Genomic DNA, 18,131 nt, shown 5'->3' with positions numbered 1-18,131 from the left:
GCCAGCCGCGCCGACGGGCACGTCGACCGTGTGCACGCGCTCGACCGCCCAGTACCAGCTCGGGTGCACGTCAGTTCTAGACTTCGTGTTCGAGTCCGCGCGGGCTCGCACTCGGGGCGTGTGGTCTTCAAGAAACTCGAAGGGCGTAGGGGAGACGACCCATATCCCACCGGGGTGGACGAGCATGGCGAAGGGCAGCGCCATCTGCTCGAGGACGATTGGAGGACGAGGACGAGGACGAGCGGCGCCGTGTCTTGAACACGCATAGGGCTGCAGCGCGGGGAAGACGCGGCAAACACGAGGTCCTCTCTGCACGAGATCGCATCCGACATGCTCTTGTCGGCGATGAGCTCGACGCTGTCCATCGGCCGCGGCAGCGCACACCTGAGCACGGCCTCGTTCGTGAGCTCCTGTACCCGCCCCTGCTCCGAGCCCCACCCCGCCGTCCAGTCCCATCAGTCGTAGACGTACATGTCCGTGGTGGCTCCCGCGCGTCACGGTCCGGGAGTGCGGCCACGGCGACCACCGCGCACGCGACGTCGAGCCCGTGCACATGTTGATGCCGCCCCGCGCGCCGACAGAAAGGGGGACTCGGGTCAGCGAGCGTGACGAACGAACTTTCGCCGTCCCAGGTCGGCGCGCGCGCAATGCGGTTGGGCTCCGCGCACCCCCGTCGAGAGCGCGAACGTACGGACGGTGGGGGGTTCCCTGTGCCAGGCCTCGCCATCAAGCTCCAGCGCGTATGTATGCCCGACGCACTGCATAGGGCCGCCGCTCGTAAGTTCTTCGGCGCTTCAGCGTGCGACGAGGCGGACGGTGTAGTCGGCGTGGAAGAGCGCGTGCTCGCATTGCACGCGCGGGGACGTCGCGTCGTGCAGGCACGCGCGATGGCGAGGGGCCAGAGGGCACGACAGGCGAGGACAGGCGCTCCTACAAGTTCCAACGCGCGCCCTGATGGGCTCGTCTCTGCCCGTCGGCTCACGCCTGAGTTCAAACGTTCAAACCCGGCTCGAGCCCTACGGAAGTGCGTTCACTGAGTATGCATCTCCCCGAACAGAAGACGGATGATGAGCGATGTGCACGTGCGTAGCTTACTCGAAAACAGCGACGATCGGAGGAACCAGCCGCCTGAGGACAGCGGAAGCAGAGAAGGAAGAGTTAAACAGCGACAGAGTTGGTCCGATGTTCAAAGCGTGAGTGGAGACGTACTTACTCAAAACGCACAATCACCCCCCTCGATGCGACCGTCATGCAGCAGGGTGGGCGATGCAGGTGTGGGCGAGGATCGACAAGGAATACGTAGGTTGTAAGATTACATAGCGTACGACACGACAGAAACGGAACACGAGAAACAACTTGACCCCAGCTGAGACACGGAGGCCCAGAGGGCCAGACCTGATATCAATTCGTCGCCTACCGGCCTACACCTGCGGGTACGACCCGCTCGAGTAGCCCGTCGGTTGTGGGGACACGGCCGCGGACGGCGGGTACGGGTGCATGCCCATGTTCGGGGCGGCGGGGCCCGTCGTCGAGGTCGGCCCCGCGGTGTTGGCGAGGTCGGCCTCCTTGACGGACTTCAGCCAGACGTGGTTGCCGCGCTGGGCGTGGATGATGAGCATGATGAGCAGCGTGATCGTGTACGCCCACACTGAGAGCGTTCGACGTTCAGTAGGTGGCGGTGAGGTATGGTTGACGTCAGGTGCGGAACGAGGGCGTGGAAGGGATGGAGAGACGCACGAGGAAGCCAGCCGAGGAAGCCGAACGCCGCCGCCGCGGAGGTCTCGTTGCAGAGGCTCTCGAACGTGGCGGTAAAGAGCGAGCACGTGCCCCAGAAGGTGGTCGCGTTGGCTGCCGCCGATCCGCCGGTGGCGAGGAAGAGCACGCCAAGGAAGCCTGTGCAGTCCGGGGTCGGGAGTCTGGTGGCGGGAGGCATGGAGATTGGACGTACTCAGCCAAGCAATCTCGACCACGATCATGGATGTGAAGGCCCCCGAGCGCAGCATATCAATGACGATCCTAGATAGGAAGACATGAGCGATAGACAGAGACGTCGAGCATCGAACGTACATGGCGGGCACAGAGACGATGGTGAGAACCGCGGTGGCGACCGCGAGCCCTCCCCAAGCGAAGGTCTGAACGGTTTGGCCACCGAGGACTGAGACGAGGTGGGCGCCGAGCCCCAGGAGTATGAGGGAGCAGAATATTGTCCACCCTGGATGGTGCAATGAGCCGCGCGCCAGCATGAGAGGACTGAAAAGACACACCCAGAACAGCGACACGGAAGAGTTGAAGCCAGGACATGTCGAAAAGCAAACGTCGACTGGAGGATGACCGCGAAGGGCTGGGAGAACGCGGTCAGCGTAAGGGCGCAGAAGCGCTGAAGATGAGACGTACCTGCTAGAAGGGAGGAGGAGAAGGACTCGAGCTTGGACTCGGATGGGAGGGGCGATTATAACGGATCCTCGTCGAAGCCGCGCAGGCGGTCATAGGGTGCGACTCGGACCATAGATTGCTATGCTTGGTGACGGTCCTTGGACGTCGGCCTTGTACATGTGGTACAGCCCCCGAAGGCCCGCGTCCTTGGCAGGGATATGTAAGGCCAGAGTGAGTTCGGTTGTGATCCACGGAGCGCGGGCTAGGACGCCTCAAATTGACGTCTGGACCGCGCACGCGGCTTGTGCGCCGACGACATTTGGCAGATCGACAGATCTTGACACGCCAGCGCTTCTATCGCGGGGCTTGCACCTTCTTCCTGCACTGGTTGGCGTGGGGGGCAGGTCGATGTGTCGACAGAAGACCCTATGCATGACGACCAAGACAGTTGTGGACACTGAGGCTCTGCTGGCCGCCCTTGTGCCGCCACGGCAGCAGCCTGTGGCGTGATGGAGGCTTTAACGAAGTCGTGCCTGCTCCGCGTCCGTCCGTCCGTCCGAGGTCTGCTCAAGAGTGGGAGCGGGAGATAACGCTACGATGACTCGCAACCACGCCTTGCCCGCACGAGCTCTGAATTGGCCGGCTCCGGAAGCCGGCTCGGCCGCTGGAAGCCTGGATCATGGGCCTGGCCAGTGTACATGTAAGGGGTACTAGGCTGTACATGTCTCCCCAAAACCGCTGAAGACGGGCGACGAGGAATGTGCACGTACATGGCTCACTCGAAACCAGCGACGATCTGAGAAACAGCCGCCTGAGAACGAACGGAAGCAGAGAGTGAAGAGTTGTGCAGCGGCAGATCTAGACTTGGTCCGAATCGTCCGATGTTCACGGTCAAATTCAAGTCGCAAAGGCGCCCATGCCACCGCCGGCGTCAAATGGCTGTATCACCAGGCACCACCGCGAATAACTACTGCGGCTTTGCACCCCCCATCCTGCCTATACCTCCGAGCAATCCGCAACGCTCGACAACGGCTGGCTCCCGTGTTCGTACGGCCCGGGCGCAGGTCCGGCTCCCGGTCCGAGAACGGGTGTATCGGTCCTTGGTTGAGCATCGCCGCTGACGTCGCGCTGATTCTTCAATGGGGCCATCCCGCATTCTGCAGGGACTTGATCGTAAAGCGCTGGCTGCAGTCCAAGACGAGGCCGTTACGGTTGGATAAATTGGATGCAGATAAGTGAAAAAATACTCACGAAGCAGGGAGGGAGGGGGACACCAAGAGGCCGGTGAAGACGGGCCAGGCGAACGAGTCGAGGAAACCGAATTCGACATGGGCAGCTGTGACGTCCGACTTCAAGCCGAAGGCTGAACGTTTGAACTCGGTCGTTACAAAATGTTGGGTGGACGAGTCGCCGGCGGGATCGTCATGATTCTGTCATCGCCCGCTCACCCGCTCGCGCCCCTGCCTACGATGATTCGATGCAGAACGGAACGCCGCGCGTGGGTCCACCTCCTCGCGAGCAGCCGCGTCGACGCCGAGATCCCCGCGCGGTGAACAGAGGCGGAGGCCGCCCACGACCGTCCGCTCCGCACCCTCGCCCATCGCCGATGCCCGCCTGCGCCGACGTCGGCCGCCCGTTCCCCGCCGCGCCATGACGTCATCCGTTCTCGCCGCCCGCTGTGGCAGCCGCTCAGGATAGGGGCTGTCTGCTTGAGCCTGTGGGCTATATAACGCGCTTTTGCTCGCTGCGAACGTCAACCCAATCCCCTCCCATACCTCCAGTACTACTCTTCGCTGCTTCTCATCAATTGCAATGGCCAACCCAGGAAACGTGCGTATCGCCTATTACGTCCTATGTCTCGCCGACTCACGCATTCAATCAGGTTGCACGCGGCCTCAGTAAGACATCTCTCTGACGACACTCTGCTCCGCACGTCTGACGATGCTGCCGCGGCCTGTTTTAGAGGGCGCCATCTCCAATCCGAACACTTCCGACGACACCCGCGAGCGCGTCCAGAACCGCCTCAACGAGATGTACGAGCGCGGCGAGCTCGACAGCCCGGAGGCGCACGCCGCCCAGGTCGAGCGGGGCCACAAGGTGAAACGGTCTTTCCATAGTCGCATTCTAGTCCAATCACTCACATGTGCGGCCTTTCTGCAGGCGGCGATCTCTAACACGCACAACAGCGAAGAGAGCAAGCAGCGCTCTCAGAAGGCGCTCGACGGATGAACCCGAACGATGGTGATGCGGAGTATATGGCTGAGAATGACCCGTGATTAGTGTACTTCATATGGCGCAGCGAACAGACTCTTGTAATAGCGGAATAAACGATGAGGGTATTGCAACGAGTATTTTTGTATGCCGTAAAGAGTGTCGGGAGTTAAGCAGTGATCGACGTTTGCGTGGCGAAACATCTCGTACCAAACAGTCGATCGATCTCTTCCTACTCGATAGATTTAAAACCAACAGGGTATCGTATTGTATGGGCACATACACACAGTGCTATGTAATCTCAACTCTCCGAAGGCATTGATATTCGTGAGTAGCAGCGTAAGCCGGTGCTCTATGGACATGATCAGAAACGCAATACTACTGGTACCCGGCAGTGTATAAAGCAATGAATAACCGCGCAGCGCAAAGAAAAGAAGAAAGAACTAACGTGGCGTTGCAGACACCAGGGCGGGTCGTGAGCCTCCAGGTCGACGGAGAAGATGTAGGACGGGAGGCAATTAGCAGTAGCAGCGGTAGTAAGGATATCGGTTATAGAATACGTATGCAGTGTTTGGAGTAGCGTGCAGGGGAGAGTAGTTGTATGTGTGGCAGGCCGAAAAAAACAAAGGAAGTGGAATGAATTACTCTCAGTATCATAACCGCCAGAGACGGGCATCAGAAGGCAGCTGGTCGTCGTCGTCGCTGGCGCAGGCGGACGAGACGAGAAGAGGGAGGGCCGGTGGTCACTTGATCTTGCGCAGCTGCTTGATCGCCGCGTGCATCTCGAGCTCGCTCCGGCCCTTCTCCCGCCGGCTCTTGCGCTCCCCGCGGAAGAAGTAGCTCCGGCTCTCCGCCGCGACCTCCACCGTCGTCGACCACGACCGCCCGTGCACCTGCATCGGCGACGCGGGCCGCGCCTCCCCCTCGGGCGACACGGGCTCGAACGAGTGCAGGGACTGGAACGGCCCGGGAGACGGCGTCGGCGCGGGCGCGGGCGACCGCGGCACGACCGCGGTCGACGGCGACGAGAGCGGCAGCGGTGGCGAGAGCGGCGGCAGCGACGGCGACGTGGGCGAGCGCGGCAGCTCCGACGTGACCAGCGGCGGGGGCCGCGGCGACGTCGCCTGCGCGCGCCGCGCGCCCTGCTGGCTCCTGCTCCCCGCGCTGAGCGTGCGCTTCCGCGGACGCCGCTGCGCCTGCGCGTGCGAGTGCGACGACGCCGACGCGGGCGCCGAGCCGCTCTCGCCGGACTCGAACGTGCGCGTGCTCGCGCCCGACGGCGAGAACGGCCGCCGCGGCCGCGTGGGGCTCGGCGGCACGTCCTTGTCGCGGTTCGGCGTCGGCGGCGCGCCCCCCGTGCTCGCGCTGTCCCTGCGTTCCCGGCTCCGGCTGCGCTCCCGGCTCGACGCGCCCTCGAGAACCGCGAGCGCGCGGGAGACGGCGGGGCGCGCGGCGGGGGCGGGATCGGGATCGGGAGCGGGTAGTGCAGCCGAGCGGCGGGGGAACAGACGGTCCGGGGGAGCCGGGCGCGGACGCAGAGGAGCCGGGCGGGACGAGCGCGCCCGTGATGTCGCTCAGGCCGACGCCGAAGAAGCGGGACAGCTTCGCGGCGCGCAGGCGGCGCGTCCGGAAGTCGACGGGGCTGCTCGCCTCGGACGTCGACGCGGCATACCCGGGCGAGGACGGCGCGGGTGGGGACGTCGGCGCGGAGATCGAGCCGCGCGAGGGGAGGGGCAGGTTCGTGGCGAAGGTCGTGCGACGGAGAGAGCGAGGATTGCGACGTGCGGGGGCGGACGGGGGAGAGCGGAGTGAGCGAGTGGGAGGGAGAGAGCGTGTGCGACTGTGCGAGGAGAGCGAGGAGCCGACGGAGAGCGACTGCTGGCTTGGCGAGGTCAGGCGCTCGTAGACGGTCGGGATACCGAGCGGGGGAGGCAGGAACATGTCCAGCGTCGAGGCGTCGGGGAGTTGAGGTAAGGAAGCCCCACGTCCGTCGCAGCGTCCTCTGCGTCCGACATGGCGTCGGGAGTGCCTTCACCAGACGAAAGCTCGCGATCTGGGTTCGCGAAGATGAGCGGTGAGATGTTCCGGGGGTGCCCTCGAGATCCGCCGAAGCTCAGCGTCGAAGATGGGCTGTGTGGGCGTAACGGACACAATCGTCGTGTGCGAGTGCCGTCTCCGTGTGCACTGCGGTCCGAAGGCGCCTTCGGTCTGGTGCAGATGCGGCCGTCGAGAAGTTCGTGATCTGGAACAACGCTGGCGGGACATCGTTGCCGAACATCTGTTGTGGGGGCCGCGCTCGTCAGCGTCCGAACACTAACAGGGAGCCAGAAGCGGGGCACGTACCTGAGCCATCTTCCTCGCGCGCCGGACGTTGAGCGCGCGCTGGCGCTCGGCGGGCGAGAGCAGCGCGTCGTCATCGAAGTCGACGATGTCGACGTCGTCCATCTCGACGTCCGAGTCGACGAGCAGCCCGGGTCGTCTGCGCAGCGTCTCGGGGGCCCCCGCGGTGTGTGGTCGCGCCATCCGGGTGTGGCGGAGGGTGCTGTTGGACTTCTTAAGCACCCCGCGCCTGGCGGCTCCGCGCTAACGGTGAAGGACGGCGCGGGTGAGTCGGGCGTGGGAGCCCGCGCCTCGAAGCTTAGCCGCCGCTTCCCGACGCGATCACCACGCTGAGACCGCTTCGCCGGGCGGGTGCTGCTCTCTGCCGTGGGCGCCGCCCGCAGCTCCTGCGACACCTCTGCGAGCGAGCGCGTCGAGGGCGACGCGGCGGGCTCGCGCGGCGGCACGGGGACGACGCGCGGAAGAGCACGTGCGGCGGGACGTTCTCCCCGAGCTGGCGGGTGAGCTTCGCGGCGCGGGCGCGCTGGACCTGCTCCGGCGTGCGCTCCGGCGGGACGAGGTTGAGGGACGAGAGCGAGTCACGGCGTGAGGAGTGGGAGAGCACGGAGTCGCGCCGGGAGCGCGCGGGCGTGAAGGAGACGCGGACGGCGCGGCGGCCCTGACCGGCTCCCCACCACCCTCAGCCGAGGGCGTGATTGGCGAGGGCGGCAGCGGGGGGAGGGCGCGCTCGTCCCGCGAGAAGGCCAGGTTGAGGGACGGGCGGAGGGACGCGAGCGAGCGAGCGCGGGCGATCTGCTTCTGCTGGGCGAGCCTGTTGTGCGCCACGGTCGCGCTCCGGCTGAGCGAGCCCTTGTGGCCGATCGGGAGGCGGAACGCGGAGGACGAGGGCGAGGAGGGCGGGCTCGCGAATTGCGCGTGGAGGTCGGTGGCGTCTTGGACGGCGACGGCGACCGGGACCTCGCCGAGGATGCGGCTGAGCTTCCGGGATTTGCGGAGGAGCTTCGTGCGCTCGCTCGGGTCGAGGCCATCGGAGACGGGGACGGTGAGGAGCGGCTGGTCCTGCCTGTGCATGAGAGGGGAGAGCAGCGGGCTCCTGAAGGTGTCGCGCTTTGGGGAGGGCAGCGGCCTCGGGAACGGGGCGGGGTCGATGGAGGGGCGCGCGGCGGAGAGAGAGGGCTTGGAGAGGGAGAGATTGAGGCTGAGGGAGAACGACTTGCGATTTGGGTTCGAGGCAAGGCCGAGCATGGTGGGGCGCGAGGCCCGGCGAGGCGGAGAAGGAGGGGCGCGGGCTAGAGGGAGAGGTGGGGGTGGTGGAGTATGGTACTCAGCATATGCATGCAGAGGAAGAGGGTGGAGAGAAGGACATGGTTGGCCGGAAGAAAAAGGCGCGGGGGCCGTTGCAGCCTCCAGGCGGTGGACAAGCTTGTCGCGGTGCCGGCCGCGGGCACGCGCACGGCCGCTCACGTTGGCCGCCCGCGGCGTCGCGTACGCACCATCCTCAGTCCTCGCGACCCGCCGCACGGCCATTGGTCCGCCCCGCTTCGCGGCCTAGCGTACGATCCGGATCTGCCTCCTCTCACCAACGAGGCGCGAATATATCAGTGCCCCGGCTCATCACCTGCCCGCGTTACGCGACGCGCCTCGAAGCCTGCAAGTCAGGGCGGGGCAGACTCCTTGGACCAGCTGTCAAAAATAAAGCGTTGGCTCTCCTCGGACCCGCTTCACACTGACCGCAGCGCATTCCTGGTCCCAGTGCCTCGAGCCAACCTTGCGCAGCCCGAGAGCGCCGCCGCGGAGGCGGGGCAGCAATCAATTCGATCAGACGATGGCGACCAGCTACGTAAGCGCCGCCGCCCGCGATGCGCGGCGGGTGCTTAGTATGCTTACTAGTGTCTTCCGGAGCTGCATCCCCTGCCTCCCCCTCATTGGTGCACAGACTCGAGATAGCGCAATGTACCCCCATGAGTTTATTAGAGCGAACGGAGGGGAAGTGAATCAGACGCAGATGTGCAAACTATGGCCGGACATCACGTCGGCAAAGACGAAGCGCCTGGTGTGCGCACGGGTCCTTGCTCCTCTTCGCCATGGACGCTTCTTCAGGCCTGGTTGACAGGAGGACGCTCTGGGAGAAAGATAGAATGAAGTCCTGAAGACGATGTGCGGTATGCTAGAATGCGAGTGTGACAAATAATACATGATATGCAATAAGACACGGACATGCAGTGACCAGATCCAGCTACTCACTCACGAGTCACGACGACCAACGCCAACGCCAACTCCTCCTGTCGCCCGTCACCACAGCCCAACTCCCGGACGACCGAAACAAAGTCGAGGCGCGGCTCGTCAGAAGACGGCTCACGTATCAAGCATCGCGACCGTGGCGCTCGGCTGGCGCGTGTACGGGCTCGAGGGCTGTGACAGGCTCTGCCGTCGCGTGAGCTTGTCGGCGAGGACGGCACGGACGACTTGGTGGATCGTGTGTTTGAGCCTTGCGCCTGATCCCCGTCGTCGCTACCGTGCCCGTGTCCTTTCGCGGTCGTCGGCGTGACCGCGGTCGAGTCCTCGGCCGTCCCCGTCCCCGTCCCCGTCCCCGTCCCCGTCCCCGTCGAGTCCTCGGGCGTGGGGCCGATCGAGCTGTGCTTGCCAAACAGCATCGAGATGCGGAGGTCTGACGGGAGCTTCACGAGCGAGACGCGCTTCGCCGCCCGCGTCTTGTGCCACTCCTCCGCCTGCTCTTCCGGCATCTCCGACGCCGTGTAGAACTTCTCGTGCAGCGTCCCCGTCCGCGGGCCGTCGTGCTGCTCGTCCGTGCTCACCGTGCTCTCCATCGAGTGCTGCGCGGTGAGGCGGCAGGGCGGACCCGCGTGGGGGATTCGCGCGGAGGCAGCGACGATTCCGACGTGCGCGACTCGGGCGATGGCGACAGCACGGGCGAGCCCAGTAGCAGCGTCGGGTCAAGCGAGCGAGGATGCCAGTCTGCACCTCCGGAAAGTGCGGAATGGAAGGACTCTGCGAACGACTCCTCCTGCTGGTCCCTGCGCGAGCCCGCGCTCGGCCGTCGGGAGATCGAGAGCGGCGTAGACGACGACGACGACAGGCCGTGCCCAGTGCGCGTCACATACTCGGAGAGCGTCAACGTCGGGGGCCGGGCCGTACGCTCCCGCTCCGCCTCCCGCTCTCGTGCCGCCTGCTCGGCCTCACGCTGTGTCACGAGCCGTTGCGTGGCGGCGCGGAGGGCCAGGTGCTTCGTCCGCCGCCAGTCGCGCTGCTCTGCGGCGAGATCCTGGAGGAGCACGTCGCGGTGGCACACGAGCCGCTCGACGTCAAGGCGAACCTGCATAACGTGTTTGGCGACGCCCTGAACGGCCGTCTGCAGGCGGTCGCGCGTCGCGCGTTGGAACGGCGTGAGGACAGCGACGTTGCGAATGAAGCGCATGTCCGTGTCGAGTTGGGTACGTGCTTGTTCGAGGCGCTCCTCAATGTCTGCCACCTTGGCGCGCACGACCTCAGGGCGGGACGATATGCGGGGTTTAGAGGAGCTCGGTGGATGTCCGTTTGCAGCGCCGTTGGCGGTGACGGGGGCTTGGGAGTGAGAATGCGAGTGTGAGGGGGGCAGGCCGGCAGGATTTGAGGGCGAGCCGAGGGTGGACTCGAGGCTGTATGCACGTTTGCGCACCGAGCGGATGCTCATGACGTCGTCGGGGGTGCGGAATTTGCCCGTCGCGAGTTCGGTCTTCACTTCGTCGAAGGTAGCCTTGAAGAGCCGAGACGTGTTTTCCAACGGCGGTGAGTTGAGGTCCGACCCGACTGACCCGACCGACGTCTGCCGCCCGTGAAGATCCACGGGCGATGTGGGCTCCGGCTCCGGTCCGCTCCCGCGAGGGATGTCCCCCGACAGGCGTCCGTTCCAAGTGCGGATCACGGGAGAAGGCGCGCCTTTGTCGAGGTGCCTCACGTCGTTGAGGTGTGACGCTGCCGCGGCGTATCCAGTGAGCTCGATATCCTTGCTCGACAACCCCAGCGTGCGCATTCGCACCCCGGCTGACTTGAACGCGCTGGCGTAGTTGATGCGAGCGATCCACGCGTTCATATCTGCTTCGTCGTGTGCTTGCAGCAAGTACTGACGACCATCTGGGAGTACGAGTCGCAGGGTGTTGGGGTACTGGGCGTCCCTCGTCAGCATTTCATTGATATACAAGCAATCGGATCGCACACCTTGGCATACGACTTGTCGAATACCGCGACTGTATTGCGCAGGGACACCAGCTCATCGGGCTGTGGCAACGAGTTCTGCGGGAGAACCACCTGGCCGTTCGTCGCCTCCCCTTGCGTCTGCAGGTTGCCGATCCACGACGCGTCCCGGAGGAACAGTATTTGTGATCCGGTCAGCACGACCGCCCACTCCCTCCACTTCCGGCTGATGGCACGGCGTCCACCCTCGGTCGTGTCGTCCTTGCGTAAGAGGAGACCGACCTTGGTCACCTTGATGAACGACACGCCGTTTGCGAGGTTCGACGGTGAGTAGGGAAGCGGGCTGAGTGCCGGCTGGAAAATCGGCCCGGGTCCGCCGGCCACGCTCATGCCAAACCACGGAGTCCCCATGTACTTGTTCTCCATCCCGGTGACCTCGACCATGGTTGCGACGGCGAAAGCGCGTTGCAACTCATCCTCGTTCCAGGCGCCGGCAGTACCCTGGTAGAAGTAGGGGCTTTCGGGAGGAATGAACGAATAGACGTCCACTTTCAGATCTCCAAGTAAGTTCTATCGCAATCTAGTCTGAGCAATGGCTTCCTAAAATGTAATACTGGGGACTCACTCGCGCGATGAGATAGTAGGGATCGATCTTGTTGTTCTTCCCGAGCAGGTTAGTGCCAGAGCCGCCAGGCGACGGGGTTCCGATTGTGGACATGCGTCGGGAGATGGCCTCAGGGATCAAACCGCGCTGTCCGGTAGCGTCCAGGGGATCCTCGATGAAAATGAACGGAGCAAAGACGATGTTGTCATAAAAGCACTTAAGGTATGTTCAGCAAACGACGGTTGAACGAAATCATCATAACTCACGTCGAGAACCTCATGAGCTACACCTGGTAGTCGGGCATTCTTGATATAATCCGCTTTCGTCATCTTTCGTTTATTGGACTTGTTGAAGGCGTCCGTATGCAACATTATAAGGCTAAATGCTAGGATATATGGATGGTCTGTGCACCAGGAATCAGCACGTACGATGTAATGATCGACGCAGATGAGCGCACCATCGGATGAGAATAAGTTAGGATTACACTGGACATATCGCGCAGCGAACGCCTCGACGACTCGGTCTATTTGCTGCGTTTCGCGCGGAAGACCCACTTCCATAAGCAGCTTCCGAACGGCAACATCAACGGGATCGCCGACAAAATTGAAACGCTCGATGTAAGCACGGAGCGCTCGTGAGTGAAACTCGTCGGCACTACAGAGAGGAAGGAAGGTCAGCATTAGTACTCAGAGATCCCCGAGAGAGCCTGATGTGAAAAGCCTTGAGAACACGTCTAATGTGACCATACGCTCGCAACAACCGGCGGCGGTACTTGGGGCAGGGACACCATCCGAGACACTCCGCACCGTGTACAATCCCGTGCGCAGTCACCGCCACGATCAAGCGAAAGTGAAGATAACGAAGTTCCAGCCAAGGCGGATCAGAGAGACGCGACTAATCATGCATACGTACCTAGACGCAAGTATCCCGGCGATCTCAGCTTTGCTGACAACGTCAACCAGCCTGGAAATGTATCCCTCTGGCGACTCCTCGTCCGACCTCGGTCTGGGTATTTCTATTGACGGCTTGGATAACGACGGGCGGGCAGACCCGAGACTGGATGGAGGTGACGTCACGGCCGGGTCTGGCAGGTTGGGCGAGCTTGAGGTTGTCGGGGTGGGGGTATTTGACGATGATCCGCCAAACAAGTTGACAGACAGGCGGTGAAGGAGGGGAGGATTTGTGTGGGCTCGGGTTCGCTGTGGGGGCGGGGGCGACGTCTGCTCAGGAGGGTGGGGGTGGGGCGGTTGCGCGTGTTGAGGGGTAGGTAAGGGTGAAGACGTAGGTGATGATTGTAGCGGCCGTGTTTCAGCGAAGAACGACAAGCGAGGGCTGCCTGGCGAGTCTGCTGTCTGCGGTCGTGTCGATGCACGCTTTCGGCGCGCGTACAGCGGCGTTGTCGGTATCACTGTTGGCGCGTCTGGGAGCGAAGGCCGTCCGTCGTCTTTTCGGTGACTCTGTTGGCGCGTCCGTTCGGAATGTCTCCGTTGTAGCTCTGACGGCTGCTTCGGAGCGGAGAGATTGGACGTCGAGGGTGCTGGGGCATGTGAACCAGGAGTGGGAGTACCGATAACAAAGGGAGATATGGGGGGAAACGCAGGTAGGGTGGGTTGAATTTGTGGAGGAGAGGGTGCAGAGGGCTCCGGGCGGGAGTTAACTCTCCTTCGAGTCCAGAACGAACCTTTGCGACTTAGTGGCTTGGGCTCCGCCGGGCTATCGGGTTCCCTCTGCTTGCCTTTGACGTCTGAAGACGACATGAGGTTGAGAGGACCGAGCGATAGTCCGCGCGTTCGCCGACGCTCCCTTGGTAAACCGTTCAAATCATCTCCAGAATCCACAGATGGTTCCTTGTAAAAGCTCTTCGCGTGCCGCATCACGGAGTTCGAGGGCCTGATGTGTCCGGTAGATGTGCTGGGAGAGGGAGGGACAAAGGAGATGGTATTGAGCTCAGTCGTCGATGGAGAGGCGTGGGGGAGGCCAAGGCCAAGCGCGGCGCGAGCGAGGGCAACCTGAGACGAACTCGCAGACTCCCCGAGCGCGTAGGATGCGCGAGAGACGGGCTGTACGGAGGACGCACGCGAGGACGCGAGAGACGGCGCGCCAGACTTTGTGACCGCCCTCCTTCTCGAGCCGTGGGGGTCGTCTCCTTCGTTGTGGGAGGGCACGTCCGGAGATAGACGAGTGGGGGGTGTGAGATGCTCAGGACTGAGCTCGGGTGTTGGAGGCAGGTCTTTGTTTCTCATGCGCATGTTCGGGGTGTTGGACGAGGACGCGAGGGTTGCTCCATAGAGCCCGAGCTCGTCTGTTGAGCGAGCGGCAGAATGGCTGGACGGATATGCGGGAGGGCGGCGGCGCCAGAGAGGAAGAGAGAAGAAATGAGTGGTCTGGGTGGTGGTCACCACATGGGTCGTTGTTGATGTCGTTGCCTCAGACGCGTAGAAGGAGGGGTCGGTGCCATCGGGAGCGTGTGTCTGGGATGGAACAGGAAGCTGCGTTGTATTACGAGGATGCTTTGCGGGGGAGCCCTTGTTGGAGAGGCCAAAGAGCGCAACCATGCCACGGCCGGGGGGTGGAGAAGAGGGAAGCGTCCGGAGGGAGCTCCAGGATGGCGAGCAGAGCAGGTGTATGCGTCGTCGTCGTCTTCAGGCTCGTCCAGCTCGCGGGCAGGAACGCAGGATCATAGGATTGGTTGCTGTTTCGGGAATGGTGTGGGTCACGTGTCACGGCCCGCATTGCCAGGACTTGGACGCGGACGCGGACTCCGCCTCACGCCGTGCACCATGTACACGGACAGCGCGAGCAGGGCTCCGGACCCGTTCTCCGGCAGAAGACTGTCCGAGAGCACGGCGGCCATGCGTGCGTACGCGGGTCCGGCCCTCCTCCCGAGGGCGTGAGGATCCGACCTCCATCTGCATCGATGGCCACACCCGCCATTTCTTCTCCGCTCCTTTCTCTCCCAACGATGTCGCCCCGATGACTTGCTAGCCCGTCTCACCCTCTTCTCCGCACTCGACCATCCCTCGACCATTTCGGCCGCATATCTTCGTACGCTCATTCTATCCCGCGTTCGTATTGAAGTAGTATCCTGAAATATTCCGCCAGGACTTGCGATCATTGAGTGAGGTCTGCTCTCACAATGTTGGTCGTGACTGTTTTCATAACAGGAAGGCCCCCTCAACAGCCCCCACAATGGAGGACACCATCTCCCAGATTCATCTTCAGGTTACCCAGTGGTGGCGAGGCAAGGACGCCCAGGGAAACATCCAGCCCCTCTCCTGGGCCCTCACCTACAAAATCTCCGGCTCGGACCATCGTCCTATGGGCACCAAGTACGGCGTGGCGGGTACCATCGACACCTACGCCTATGAAGTAGACCGCAGCGTCCCCATCCGACACGAAGGCTGGCGCGGATCGCTCGTCGTGGGCCGCATAGCGCCGGACGCCCTCGAGCAGCTCGAACGCATCCTCTCCCAGATTCCGGTCGTCCGTGGTGATCCCTCGTGGAACTGTCATAACTGGGTCTGGCACGGCATCCGCGAGCTCAGGCAAGCAGGCTTCATCATCGATCCAAACCTCACCTGGCAGGGTCTCCGAGACAAGATGCTGGAGCTTCTAGAAGCTTGGGAGCGGGGAGACATTTGAGACGTGGCCTGTCCAAGGTCGGGCTCGTTCAAATGTCTGCTTGTGCGCGCCTGTGAGTTTTTGATGCATATGTCCAGAGCCCAGTCTGATTAGTCCTCTGTTCATTCATATTCACTAGGGTTTGGTTGGAGATACTACTCATTACTTTTGGTGTTCCAATTTCAACCACTTTGCCAGTCGCATACAGATATTACCTTTATGCACTAGGTCAATCGCAACAGGTTTGAATTCGGCTGAGTACACCATCTGCCAAATTTTGCATAAGGCGCTTGGTTCACACCTCCCAGAAAGATATCATTCCTAGATCGAAGGGATCAGCACTGCTATGGCCGTCATGCTTATTTGACGTCGTCGGTGTACGCGTGTAATAGGTTTACGGCGCAAGTTAGGTTCAGAGAACGGGTCAGAGACGATGTATCTACGACGACACAATACAACAGACTAGCACAAAAAGGGGAGACGAAAACTATGTCTTGGATCTGCGCTTTTTCTCCTTCTCTATCGCAAGCTTCTTGACCTCGAGTTGTTGCCTCTACAGCCTCGGTTAGTCCAAGCATGACAGCAAATGAACGCTGGAGACGTACTTCGGCGGCCCGTTTTTTCTCTCCGTACTTCATGCGCTCGTACAGCTTCCGTTGCTTGTTGCTCATCATCATCTTGTTCATGTCCTGCTCCGCCTCGTCCTCCTTTGGAGCCCCAGCCTTCTTTGCTTTCTTCTGCGCCTTCCGCGACTCCTTCTCAAAGGTTCCAACGTCCACGCCCGCGGCCTCCGCCTCGAGCTCCGCGACCCGCAACGTGGCCGCATCCTCGGCGGCGGCGGCAGCCTTGAGCGCAGCCTTCGCCGCACGAGCAAGCTTCGGCTCCTTCTCGTCGTCTTCCTCATCGTCCTCCTCGATGGCCTCTTCCCCGTCCTCTTCGCCAAGGATGACCTCGTCCTCCATCTCCTCGTCCTCCACCTCCGCAAGACCCGCCGTCGGGTCGTACGCGTCGGCGCGCTCCCCAAACGGACTGAGGTGCGGCGGGAGCGTCTTGCCCTGCGCGTAAAGGCCTTCGAGCAGGATCTTGCCCGCGTTCACGCAGTCGACGGCCCACTGCGGCTGCACGTACTTGCGCCGGAGCCGCCGCTCGCGCTCCGCCTCGCTCTCGCCCGCGCGCTGCACGACCGGGCGGTCGATGATGACGTGCGTGATCGACTCGTCGTCCTCGACGACGGGCGAGCCGTCGCCAGAGGTCGCTGGCCAGCCTATCCGACCCCCGTGCGAGCGCACGATGAACTCGAAGATCGGCCGCGAAGTCTCACGCGAAAGCCAGAAGGTATACGGTGCAAAGAGTTTTGAGGCGGTGGATTGGGGGAGCGTGGAGAGCGTCTTGAGAGTGGGAAGGGCAGCGGTGGTAAAAGCGGGGGCAGAGGGGGCGTCGTCGGCGTTCTCCTCGGTCGTGTCCTCGACGAACTCTTCGTCCTCCTCGTTCGCTGGGGCAGATTCGATAGAGTTCATCTGTACGTCCTCTCCGTCCGCGGACGCGGCGGTAATGCTTTTGATCGTTTGCCGGACGTCTTTGTTGGAGACGCGCTTGCCATCAACCTCGACAACTTTGGAGGAGCCATTGGTTGCTGGTCGCGCGTCTTTCGCCTCCTGTAAGCTGAATGCACCGACGCCTGCAGCGCCGTCATCCTTCTTGGTGTCAAGTGGGGGTGGATATACGAGGCCGGCATCCGTGTATAGCTTGAAAAAAACGAATCCGAGGAGGGTCTGATACAATTCCAAAAACGTAAGCATGACGCGCACGTCGACGTCTGTGGGGATCTAAGGCAGAGCCAGGGTTAGAGTAGATAGACGGTACGTCGAAATCACTCATACCGTTTGAGTGAATTGATACGGAACGAGCCAGGTGACGGTCTGGTCGAAGACTTCGGCTTGGTAGTACACGCCCTTAATGGAAAGGAAGACCTTGCGCAGGGCGTGTGTATGCATGACATATAGTTGCCATTCCGATGCGAGCCGCGCACAGTTTTCGACGAGGGTAGGGGAGACTTTGGAGTCGGATGGTAGGGACGCAAAGAGGAAGTCATGCAAAGTGCATCGTCGATATCTCGAACGGCGTCAACGAAGGTGGGATACCTGAATGCATGCACGCGCATAAGACCTCAGTGGCAGAGGGTAGGGATGAATGGCATACCGCTCTTTGATGATATGGTCCAACCGGTACACCGGCTTGTTTTCCTCCAGGCTTTTCGCGCTACTCCATTCGCCCCTTCCCAACGCCCTGGTGAGCTTCTTCGCGAATGCCTTGTGCTCTCTGAGCTTCCGGAGGACTGGCTCGTGGGCGAGGTACGCGATATCCTTCGCATAGTAAAAGTTGGTAGGTGCAGAGGACCCCTTGTTCGCCTTCTTGCGACTACGAGGCTCCCTGGGATATATGCCTATAGGTGTAGATATTAGTAAGCCGTAACGAGAAAAGTCAAGTATGTGCTTACCCTTCAGGATACACAACCTCCGGAAGTCTGCAAGAGAGCACTGAAGTTTCTTGATCGCCGAGGAACGGGTGACATAAGCCTTGGCTGCTCCAGCCTTGCCCTTCTGCTTTAACCGACCCATGCCGCGGGATGAGGTGAGTAGAGTGCGTGAGGAGAGAGGAGGGATGGCGGAGTGCTCAGTGGAAGGACCGATCAAGAAGCGCTCGCCCAAACTTTTCGACCGAGACGCGGGCGCTTCGTGATCCATGGCACGCGCGATCAGGATTCAGAGTGCGCCTCGCGTCCGACCCAACC

General features: G+C 62.1%; 6 protein-coding genes across 6 annotated transcripts; 2 read left to right on the top strand and 4 right to left on the bottom strand.

Annotated features, from left to right (window-relative positions):
- Positions 1-1,421: 1,421 nt before the first annotated feature.
- Positions 1,422-2,301, bottom strand: BXZ73DRAFT_39366 (uncharacterized protein; the record flags this gene model as incomplete). Its single annotated transcript, XM_048018360.1, has 5 exons — positions 1,422-1,648; positions 1,738-1,893; positions 1,949-2,016; positions 2,068-2,212; positions 2,265-2,301. The coding sequence occupies 5 exons, from the start codon at positions 2,299-2,301 to the stop codon at positions 1,422-1,424; spliced, it is 633 nt and encodes a 210-aa protein (XP_047882828.1).
- Positions 2,302-4,185: 1,884 nt separating this feature from the next.
- On the top strand, positions 4,186-4,602 carry BXZ73DRAFT_96960 (uncharacterized protein; the record flags this gene model as incomplete). Its single annotated transcript, XM_048027212.1, has 4 exons — positions 4,186-4,203; positions 4,256-4,271; positions 4,337-4,470; positions 4,534-4,602. 4 exons carry the CDS (start codon positions 4,186-4,188, stop codon positions 4,600-4,602), a joined length of 237 nt encoding a protein of 78 aa, XP_047882827.1.
- A 725-nt stretch (positions 4,603-5,327) lies between these two features.
- BXZ73DRAFT_96959 (uncharacterized protein) lies at positions 5,328-8,169 on the bottom strand (the record flags this gene model as incomplete). Its single annotated transcript, XM_048027211.1, has 7 exons — positions 5,328-5,955; positions 6,095-6,462; positions 6,504-6,679; positions 6,736-6,862; positions 6,928-7,126; positions 7,371-7,453; positions 7,507-8,169. 7 exons carry the CDS (start codon positions 8,167-8,169, stop codon positions 5,328-5,330), a joined length of 2,244 nt encoding a protein of 747 aa, XP_047882826.1.
- Positions 8,170-9,279: 1,110 nt separating this feature from the next.
- Positions 9,280-14,573, bottom strand: BXZ73DRAFT_87359 (uncharacterized protein; the record flags this gene model as incomplete). Its single annotated transcript, XM_048024532.1, has 10 exons — positions 9,280-9,363; positions 9,474-9,758; positions 9,785-11,086; positions 11,140-11,685; positions 11,741-11,935; positions 11,986-12,122; positions 12,177-12,373; positions 12,632-12,682; positions 12,719-14,103; positions 14,490-14,573. The coding sequence occupies 10 exons, from the start codon at positions 14,571-14,573 to the stop codon at positions 9,280-9,282; spliced, it is 4,266 nt and encodes a 1,421-aa protein (XP_047882825.1).
- A 335-nt stretch (positions 14,574-14,908) lies between these two features.
- Positions 14,909-15,361, top strand: BXZ73DRAFT_87358 (uncharacterized protein; the record flags this gene model as incomplete). The annotated part of the gene is made up of 1 exon (XM_048024531.1): positions 14,909-15,361. The coding sequence occupies one exon, from the start codon at positions 14,909-14,911 to the stop codon at positions 15,359-15,361; it is 453 nt and encodes a 150-aa protein (XP_047882824.1).
- Positions 15,362-15,827: 466 nt separating this feature from the next.
- On the bottom strand, positions 15,828-18,084 carry BXZ73DRAFT_96956 (Pescadillo N-terminus-domain-containing protein; the record flags this gene model as incomplete). Its single annotated transcript, XM_048027210.1, has 6 exons — positions 15,828-15,893; positions 15,946-17,166; positions 17,221-17,310; positions 17,370-17,481; positions 17,540-17,783; positions 17,838-18,084. The coding sequence occupies 6 exons, from the start codon at positions 18,082-18,084 to the stop codon at positions 15,828-15,830; spliced, it is 1,980 nt and encodes a 659-aa protein (XP_047882823.1).
- Between the last annotated feature and the right edge of the window lie 47 nt (positions 18,085-18,131).

This window comes from Epithele typhae (assembly GCF_022376455.1).
Source record: "Epithele typhae strain CBS 203.58 chromosome Unknown BXZ73scaffold_3, whole genome shotgun sequence".
Taxonomy (NCBI): Eukaryota; Fungi; Basidiomycota; class Agaricomycetes; order Polyporales; family Epitheliaceae; genus Epithele; species Epithele typhae.
This window is presented reverse-complemented; position numbering and strand designations above follow the sequence as displayed.